Raw genomic sequence first — 10,847 nt, forward strand, 5'->3', positions numbered from 1 at the left:
CTCACATTTTTACTTTGAAAATCAAAACTTGGTCTTTCAAAGTAGTATTCTGATAGTTCTCGGAGAGACGGCTCGCCGGCTGGCTACCGAACTACTTTCAACTTATATATGTAGTGTCTGTTATATTAGTGTTAGCAGGAAATTATACACACATTCATTTGGAAGGTCTAAGTCTATGATTCGCATAGAAACGGGCGTGGTTTACAACGGAGATTTTATCGTCTTCTTAGCGCAGGCAGCAATCCAGTGAGTTTGATAAAAACACCCTACGTCCTACATTCGACGTAGTTTAAGCCCCGCCCATTTAATAATCAGCTATGATTATACCCAAGGCACCACCTTAGGCCCAAGTCATCTAGCGACTTTTAATGCCTTAAACAGGTGGCCGGTTACAATGCGTAGGAGGGTGGTGGCAAGCACTTCATGCCAGCTCCCTACACTCACTATAATTACCATTAACCTCTACAAGTTTTTATGGAAAGGGGAATCCCCTTTAACTTGCAAACTCTAAGGAGTGGTTCCGAGTTTTTCACCCAGTGCCACAAGCTGGAATCAAACCCGGCTCCTCTTGCTGCGTGGCGAAAGTGCTAACCACTTCGCCAACCCACCTATTCGAGCCGCTTTCACAGCACGATGGCAACTAATCCTTAGACATTCCAAATGTATACGTATATAATTTCCTGGTATTAAGAAAGTTAACTCAAATATCTCGCATTCCATCATTAAGAACTCGCTTCAAATTTACTAAATAACAGAAATAACAATCGATTACTTTTTTCTTGGTATCTTAAATTGAAATATATTCCTTCTAAATACAAATGTATTTAATAGACAACTACAATAATGTACATCCCTAGATTAAGTAGGCAACATTTCTATGAAAAAACGTTGCGAAAAACTAAAACATTGGCGATTTAATTTAGGAGATTTCGATTTCAAAGTATATTTTTAATGGGCCAGCTTGTTTTCCCTGTCCGCTAACCTCTTCGAAGTCGACTGCTTAGATGAAAAGAAAGACATCGAATTCTGGGAGTACGTTTAGTGGAATATAACGGGGGGGGGGGGGGGAGTTATTGAAGTTCGAGGGGAGAGAAAATATCTAGAATTGCGGAAAAAGAGAAGAAAACTAGACGGCTAGAAAATGGAAGCGTCGCTTCTTAAGTGCTCTTTTGAAATAGCCGCCTCTTTCCCGGACAGGTACTATATTATTAAGCAAGAGCGCCGGTACAAAGCGGACGAATAGGGAGATAAAACACGGTATTAAGGAATCAATAAAGTTTGCATAATTTGTGTTTCGTATAACGACGGCTAATTCCATAAAACGATTTGTTTTTGGCCGCGAGACTGTTCCCTCAGTCTGAACCCCTTCGCCCACAAATTGCCGTTTTTCGGGCCAAATTATTATTTTCGGTTTGAAATTGATCTCTCCCGCTACAAATATACAGGGTGTTTGAAAAGGTTATGCAAAAATGATAAGGAGTTGAGAAGTATGCCTGTTTTCTTCCCATTTTCCTACGATGAGTTAAAAGAGCGCCAGAGAGCTTCAAAGTGTGGCCTACTAGCCCCTGGAACATTAAGGTTTGGGTTCGTGTGATAGGTAGAAAAAGGACTTTGTAAACAAATCGGTGGAAACAGCGTAAAAAAGTAAATTTAATCATTATTTAAAGTCGTGATGGACCGCGATTTCTCGCAAATTCATCGTACCCCTGAAATAGCATTTCCCTGCTGCTTGGTATTGCGCTTGTTGCAGCCTACTTCCAGGACCTAGTAGGCCACACTTTGAAGCTCTCTGGCGCTCTTTTAACTCATCGTAGGAATATGGGGAAAAAACAGGCATACTTCTCAACTCAACCCCTAAAACACCTTAAATTGTTTGCATAACCTTTTGAAACACCCTGTATATATATTTTATCTTTGTCGTGTTTTTTTTTACATTTTCGACTTTCCAGTTTAAATGAGAAAAAAATTCTTTTTCAAGATTTTATATTCGAAATTGAATCCTTTCCCGATTTTCGTTTTCCCACAAAATGTTACTCGAAAAAAGGAAATGACGACCAATAGGCGCTTGTTTGGTTTTATTAAAAACAAGAGCCGACTTTCCAATAGACAAATTGTTTCTAAAAAAATGGAATTGGTATCGAAAACCTTGTCTTTCTCTTATTATTGAAATCCAACCAGACTTAGTTTTGTTTTAAATATAAGAGAAAAAACACCTCAGTTAAAATTGGAATTGTCAAACCTCTGCTAAAACTAAATTGTAAGTTCCAGTTTTTAATTCCGAAAGCTTTAATAACAAGACGCGGTGGAGATAACCAGAATAATATTGAACTTTTTAGTTGAACATACAGATTTGCCACCATTGCCAAATAAAGTTCCGTTTTATATTCCGGGTAGCGTCTCCGAATTTCTGGTGTCTTCGACAATAAATCGCCTTAGTACTTTCGTCGCGCCGTGGATACGAAGAAATTTCTAAATGAATTATTCATTACTTCTGTTATTGTTCAAACGCGACGTTTTTATCTTTTTCTCCAGCGTCTTTAATTCTAAAACCAGCGCCTTGTCTGATTATTTCACAAAAAAGGGTTTCACTTTGATTGTTATTCACGCGTCGTTTCGCAACCTTTGATCGTGCTTTATTGATTTTCGCATGATCATTATTGTTCATAATTTCTTTTTGTTTTTCTGATGCACCGGCTCGCTGGATTCTGTGTTGTCGTATACCCGCTCACTTGATTTCGTTTTGTCGTACACCCGCTCCCTTGATTCTGTTTTTCATACACCCACTCCCTTAATTCTGTTTTGTCGTACAGCCGCTCCCTTGATTCTGTGTTATCATACACCCGCTTCCTTGATTCTATGTTGTCGTACACCCGCTCCCTTGATTCAGTGTTGTCGTACACCTGCTCCCTTGATTCTGTGTTGTCGTACAGCCGCTCCCTTGATTCTGTTTTTCATACACCCACTCCCTTAATTCTGTGTTGTCCCGCTCCCTTGATTCTGTGTTGTCGTACACCCGTTCCCTTGATTCTGTTTTTCATACACCCGCTCCCTTGATTCTGTGTTGTCGTACCAGGGGCGTAGGAACGTTCTAGAAGTTGGAGGGGGCAAAGAGCAAAGAAAAGGGGCCTAAAGAATGGTTTTGAATTTTTAATGGAGTGTAGCTTCTCCGAGTGCATGTCGTAAATTAAGTGTAATAATTTTAATTTAATCTATAAATACAAACCCTAGGAAGTTTTTAAAGGGATTGAAAAGAGTTTACATATAAACCGTGTTGTGTCGATTGTCTGTATTTACGGGGTTTTGTTGCAAACCCTAGGAAGTTTTTAAAGGGTTTCTAATGGTTCAATTTGTAATCATGAAAGTGCTCATTTTTAAGCCTTGTGGGTTTGAAAATTTCCGTTAAAGGGTTTTGGAGGGTTTGAATTTGTGGATTTTTTTTTAAGAACCTTGGGGGTTTATAATCAAACCCTTTTTTCTAACTGTGCACCCGCTCCCTTGATTCTGTGTTGTCGTACACCCGTTCCCTTGGTTCTGTTTTTCATACACCCGCTCCCTTGATTCTGTGTTGTCGTACCAGGGGCGTAGGAACGTTCTAGAAGTTGAAGGGGGCAAAGAGCAAAGAAAAGGGGCCTAAAGAATGGTTTTGAATTTTTAATGGAGTGTAGCTTCTCCGAGTGCATGTGTAATTTTTACTTATATGTGAATTGGTGGGAAAAGACTGAAAATTAAACACAGTTGTGGTTCTACAAGCTTTATATGCGTTTAAAATGAGCATTTGAGCCTTTTTAAGATTTCAACAGACCAAAAAGTTGGAGGGGGCAATAGCATTAGTTGCCCCTCCCAGCAAAATTCTAGGGAGGGGCATTGCCCCCCTGCCCCCCCCCCCTGGTTCCTACGCCCCTGTGTCGTACACCCGCTCCCTTGATTCTGTGTTGTCGTACACCCGCTCCCTTGATTCTGTGTTGTCGTACACCCGCTCCCTTGATTCTGTGTTGTCGTACACCCCCTCCTGGATTCTGGGTTGTCGTACAACAGTTCCCTAGATTCGGTTTTGACGTACACTCGCTCCCTTGATTTTGTTTTTCATACGCCCGCTCGCTTGGTTTTGTTTCTAGTACACCCGGCCGCTAGATTCCGTTTTGACGTACACCCGATCACTTAGTTAAGTTTTGACGTACACATATTCGTTTTAATCACTAAACCATTAATCTGACTTCCCTCAGGTGATTGTGGTCTTCTACACTGCCATCATCCTGCTGCTGCTCGGCACCAACATCCGACGCTTCAGGAGAAAGCGAGACACCAAGAGGAAAAGGAAGAAACGAAAATCCAAAAAGCGCGATCTGGTGGTCAAAGTCGATTCCGTGACGGGTGAAGGGCAGACAACTTCCTCTTATCAGGACACGGAGGTCGACTACACTTCTCAGGTCTGATTGGCGAGGGTCTCCGGCTTGACCTTAAGACAATAATATTGAAACAGTGCTTTATACTCAAAATACTCGCGTCGTTGCGTAAAACGAAATTACGAAAATGATATTCGAGTTTAAATATTTTAAATATAATGAATAAACCTTGAAGATCTGCAGGGACTGTTGAAATTATCGCGCTATTTTTAAAAAAAGAAGACTCTCTCTCTCAGTACCAATGACGCGAAAGGGGGACTTTTCCCAACGCGCTATCGCTTTGTAATCATCGATGTATATCATAAATAATGTTTTAGATCCTTGTATAAATTTTAACGCTTTAATAATTTATTATAGTTTATATGACAAATACTATATAAAAGAAATAATACTTTGTGGAACTCAATTTGAGGTTTGAACTGTAGTTACTTTAGAATTCTATTTTAGAAACTTGAACGTATCAAAAACACACACTTCGGTACATTGAAATTTGATAGGTATCGTTCCCCATGTTGTTGAAGCCCAACCAGCCTTAGATCTTAACTCGTTTTAAAACAATGAAAAAATCCGTGAAATAAAAAAATGCCTTGTGAATTTAAATTAAACGAGCTTTTCCCGACAGATGGAGACGCGATAATCAAATATATAATTTGTACGAAAAAGATTCGCGGTATGGCCGAACAGAGCCGTTGTCGCCCTGTTTTTTCCCTCAATTAATACATTATACCGAATTTCTTTCGACCTTGTAGATGGCGAGGTGCCAAAAACCGGGAAGTATTAGCGGAGATCTAAAGAACGCTAAGATTTGGAATAAGTTACCGAAATTTACAGCTGCCATATCCAAAAATTAAATGGACCTTTTAAAACTAGATTATATTCGAAAATTAATTTTTAATAAAAATCTCGAATTTGTTTAAAGATTGAGCCAGAGTAATCCGGTTTTGTCTCGGTTTGAAAGGGATTTTCTCACGCAGCTATAGGGATCAGAATTTTAAACCTAAAAAAGCGCGAGCCCAACCACACGGTAACTCTTTCATTTCCCTTTTTCTCCCCACATTGTGTATTTCTTTAACTGACATATAATTTGCGAATTTCGAAAACACTAAAATTCCACACCACTGAAGCGACTCGACACGGCGAATTGCGGAATAAAAAAAATTCCATTATTGTTTGTCGATAGTGTTATTGCGGATATTCCATAGCACTGTATTTTCTTTTAGAAACTTATATCTGAAACGCAATGGTCAAAAATATGTACGCTGAAGAGTTTTCCATTTATACTAAAATCACTTTTATCTTGATTTATTCCAAAAATTGTAAAGGAACGAGAAAGCAAAATCAAGCAATTATTTTAAAATCAAAATCTTAAAATTAAAACAAAAAACCTCTTAAAAGTTAGGTAAACAAAGTATATATAAAATGAATATACTGTGATATTAATATTCTTTGAACGTTTGCTGAAATTCGCCTAAACCGACACGGAACACTTCAACATATCATTAGAAAAAAAAACAGCGAATCGAGACGTAAATTTCACTATTGACGAAAGGAAGTGTTGACAAAAACATTTGTTAGTTTTGTTATAAATGTAACACTGTGTAAATAAACGTATAAACACAACTTAAATGGGAAACCACAATAAAAGTTCCTTTGGTGAAATTAATTAAGTCTTTAATAAACTCAAATAGTAACCAATCAACGGTACACTAAAGAAAGACTCAGTTCACACTTATTTTAGTTTTAACACATGTTTATTCTAAAATTTTAAATATATGATTCATAGATTTTACTAGAAATGTCTTAAATTTTATTAATATCGCGAGTTGAAATAAATCGATTTTTGTAATGTTAACTTGTTAGCTAACTAGTGCTCGGAATTGTTTATTAATTATCCACAAATTTTCCGATTTATTTAAAAAACGTTTTATTTGAATAAAAGTGGCATTTATTTAAATAATTGTTTGTTTTATTTAAAAAATAGGCTTATTCACTTTCGATTATTTAAAAAAATTTACAATTTTTATTCAACTATTGGTTATTTAAATAAATATTATTTTAATATAGCCGAGCCTATTTTATTCACGGATAAAAATTAATCGAAATCCGAGCACTAAGCCTAACTTTTAATAAAACCCAAATAAAAACAATAAAACCCGATGGGTTTTTTTTTAAACCCTGCTTATTTGAGAATTGGAAGCGAAGACTTCCACAGAGATAACTAATCAAAGTCTAAACCATTTAATGGCATATTTAAAGCGACTGATGCAACGTGGATTAAAAAACAACTTTTTTTATAAAGTACGACTAAAAATTCGTTCTCTAAATCTAGGAATATAATACTGCGTACCTGGAACAGAAATTTGTTTTCCCCCATCACGGACTCGCTGTTTTAGCTTCGGCAACGCGAAAGCTATACAATTTCGGACATACGAGCGTAGCGCCATCGTAAAAATAGGCGGAATTTTTTGTCTCTATAAATTTTGCCTACTTTTCATTCTACTCACAAGGATTTTTTGTACAAGTTGAAACACGAATATTCTACCTGGATTCTACGAAACTAATTTCGGAGATGTTTATTTAATTTGAAGACAAAATAAATAAATCTTTAACATGATTTTAAAACCGGCACGCATTTCTAACCAAGTCCCAACGAACACGCGGACGAAATTTTGACTACGGTGTCCGCTAGGTGTCTCTAGTATCTTCTTCACATTGCGAGGCCTATGAATCCCATATCCCCCCCCCCCCAGTATTTCCATCCTCCTAGCTCTAAATATACTGTATATAATTATAAGAAATATCTTAAAATATATATAGTTGACAATGATTATTCTCAGCGTTTAATTTTAAATTTTACAAAGTAACGAAATAACTATCGCATTATATAATAGAGATTTTTTAATGAATAATCTTTTCCATCCGTTTTCATCAGTAAGCCGAGGCTGTTAAGAATTCTCCGAGAAATGTCGAAGGCAGTTCGTAATATCTTTTCGGCTGCACTAACTTGTAAGTGGCTTATATATTGCCTACTCCAGTCCCGTTTCCCAGGAGGGGGCTAGGTTTCTTATATGAATAACATTAGGCCATGATATTTATAAAGGGTCAATTCTCTTATATTAAACCTCCGGGGGTGTTATCGCTCGAAATGTAATATTGGAAGGGCCCCTGCTCTTATATTGAAAAAGTTTCCGTTACTCTGATAGTCGTTTTCTCTTATTCGCCTGTCTTGTTAGTTTCCTTTTTCTTATACGGTGGCGCCCCCGTCCTACCAAATACGCGACTGTAAAGACTGGCACCGGGTGAGCGCGAATGCCCCATTGCCGAGATCGAAGAAACTGTTCTATCTATTCAATAAGAAATATATATATATAATAGTAACGGTATTAGCGGCGGCCCTACACGGAATGGGCGTTAAAGGCGACATCGACGAAGAGGCTCGACAGAAACGTTTAAGGCGAACGCGAGTTGCGCTTATTGACGTTTACGAATATTAAAAGAGAGAGAACAAGATGGCACAGCCGCAATAGTAGCCGCTTCCTCCTAGCACTCTTGATTTTACCCCTTTGATTAAAAACTACGGCTCAGCACTGGCATAGGTAGATAAAGAGAACTAATACCAATCGAATGACGCCTGAAGTAAATTTATATCGAGTACCCTTGAAGATAATTCGACGATTCCCTATACGCCGTATTTTCCAATCGGGGGGGGGGGATATCCCCCTTTTTTTTAAAAACCACAGCTCAGCACTGGCATAGGTAGATAGAGAGAACTAATACCAATCGGATGACGCCTGAATTAAATTTATATCGAGTGCCGTGAATAGAATTCGACGATTCTTGGGGACCTATACGGACCTATAGCTTCCACTGTATTATTCACCTTCACCACCACCACCACAGCATACATCAGGAGCGAAAATAACAGCCTCTTTCCTCTATACTAGAGGAAGAGGCTAAAAACACTGGTTGTCCCCCGTTCAAACTAAAAAAAAAACAAAACCAAAAAAAACACGCAGTGCAGCGGCCTAGCAGAAAACCAATTCGATAGAAACATTTTTTCCGATAAACACAAAAAGGTATGAGAAAAGTTTCTATTCTTATACCGTCATTGTCATTACTCCAAAAATTATTATCACTGTTTTTGGTATTTATATGTATGCGTTTCTTAACCGAGCCAAAAGTACGTCCCTCATAACAGAGATATAACTTCAAATAATGTATACAAATATTTTGGGTACTTTCAGTTTTCTTGATTTATAGTGATGCTGGCTTCTCCCTGAACACGCGTATGCTGCTGTTGGAACACTTCTACAGGAGTTAGTAGACCTAAAATAGACCTTTACAAATCGCATGCTTCGAAATATTGAGAATTTAAGCTGAAATAAAATTTTATAAATAACAAATTGTATAGTTTCCACATGGAAGATTTTTTATGAAACCTTCAATATTTAGAGGAAAATACATTGTTTACCACGAAATTTGTAAAACAAAAAATATTAACGTAATGTATTGAACAATACAAATTTATAAAAATGCAGAGTCTAATTATACCTTACATAATATTAATTAATAATTTAATAATTATTTAATTAATTACCATTTATCTTTATATATGCCATAGCTGTGATTTCATCGAATTATTCTTGAATGATTTTAATTATTTTACTATGAAGTATGCTTAGAGTGCTGATAAAATAGGTTTTATATTAAAGATATTATTATAAACAAGATGACAAGGCCATAATCATCCCTTTCATCCAAGTCGATGGCCCAAACAAACCACCACTCCACCACTAAATCGATAATCCCCTATTGCCCTGTCAAGAGCAACAACTTAAGAAAAGTCCGATCGTTAGGGCCAAAAATTCCCTTTCGATTCATATATATTTTACGATAATTGACCAAATGTTTTCAAATAAATTAAATGCCAAATTTTACGTGCACCCGATTTTTAAAATTAATTTTGCCCCTTTGAGTTTGATATATTTCCCATCGATGCGTGTATTATTTAAAATTTTTGTTCAAACTGTTTCAAAAGAAATAAAACGACCAATTTTCATGGGACTTCGATTGCACAAATTGACTGTACTTCCACAACTTTATTTTATTTCCTATTGATTCATGAATCATTTACAAATTTTGCCCAATGGTTTCATAAAAATAAATGGCCCAATTTTAGCCCTCCGCCCCCCTTTGACCATTATAGACCTTAAAATGCTCGCAATTATCTAGTGAGATCATTTTCACATTCTGATCTTTGGAAGAAATACTGAAACTGATAAAGTATTTGTCGCTTCCTATACTTTACAGATGTCACATCAAGCTAACTTAGCATTTCTGTCAGAGCATCTTGAAGCTCTCGGTGAGGTTGAGTAATTATCTAGTGACAAACGTAATAGATAGACACACGTAGCCTTTGACAGCGCCTCGCTAGGGGGAGATTTGCTTCTTGTAAAAACGTCACTTCGTTACTAGCTCTCAGTAAAATATTCCCCAAAGTGACAAACTTATGAAACAATATTATAGACTTATTGTTTAACGTACGGTTATACCCACTGATTGAGTTCACATTTTTACTAGGAACCAAATCTCAATATTCACCTCTACCACGACGATAATGGATTTATCTCGGTGGAGATTGTAAACCTATACAGTTGAACATCTAATGTAGTGTTATCACTAAAAGTGGAGTCCCACAGAATACCACATAGATGGGATACTAAGAAATCCCAATGAAACCCCTTAAGAAATTCTTCGAAAATTAACACAATGAGAAACAAAATACTGTAATATAATCAAATGTCTTGTTTAACTTCATACTGGGCAAACTGCGTGAGCTAAGAAAAGGTTGCAATGGACATTTTTGCACCTTTTGATCATGTGTCAGAATTTGTAGCCCGGCGTACCGGTAAGATTTAAGCCACACCACCGGAGGTCTATCATCAGAATGCCCTACGCCAGCGTCCACAAGTCCGGACAGGTGACAAAACCAGCATGGGTAGTAGAACCCTACTACTGATGGTCGCACCCTCGACGCAAGCCGCTCAACCCAGCAGAAGGTGCAGCAATGGTACGACCATCCCGCCACTTCGCACACAGCAGTGGGATTAAGAGCGGATGCTATGGCAACTCCGGCCGACACCCTACCTAGGAGGGTAGAGAGCCAAACCCTTTGGAAAGAGCTCCTAAAGGGGAACGACGAGCACACAGCAGCCCAAGTAACCCGGCACAGCTGGCACCGGTGATCCCGGTGGACTCCAAAAGGCCGGGAAACAGGACCGCCGTGCCCACATATGGAGGCTACCCAATCCGCCGAGGCAGCCAGTTTGCCTGGACCTTCTCCGTTAGCTTGAGCCGAAGCTCAGTATCCAGCCCAAACCTGACCCAAGTGGGAGGTGGAGATAGGACCATTTGGTCGGAGCTAACATTTCCCAGTGCGCCACC

General features: G+C 38.0%; 1 protein-coding gene across 1 annotated transcript in view; it reads left to right on the forward strand.

Moving 5' to 3' along the window:
• Window positions 1-5,871, forward strand: part of LOC149947669 (uncharacterized) — a 61,479-nt gene extending 55,608 nt beyond the window's left edge. The window contains exon 3 of the mRNA XM_090172980.1: window positions 4,224-5,871. Coding sequence (XP_090029106.1) covers window positions 4,224-4,433 — 210 coding nt within the window. The 3' untranslated portion in view covers window positions 4,434-5,871. The remainder of the gene's footprint in view (window positions 1-4,223) is intronic.
• The last annotated feature ends 4,976 nt before the right edge of the window (window positions 5,872-10,847 follow it).

The sequence above is a fragment of the Leiobunum rupestre genome, chromosome 4, assembly GCF_980474605.1.
Source record: "Leiobunum rupestre chromosome 4, qqLeiRupe1.1.hap1, whole genome shotgun sequence".
Taxonomy (NCBI): Eukaryota; Metazoa; Arthropoda; class Arachnida; order Opiliones; family Sclerosomatidae; genus Leiobunum; species Leiobunum rupestre.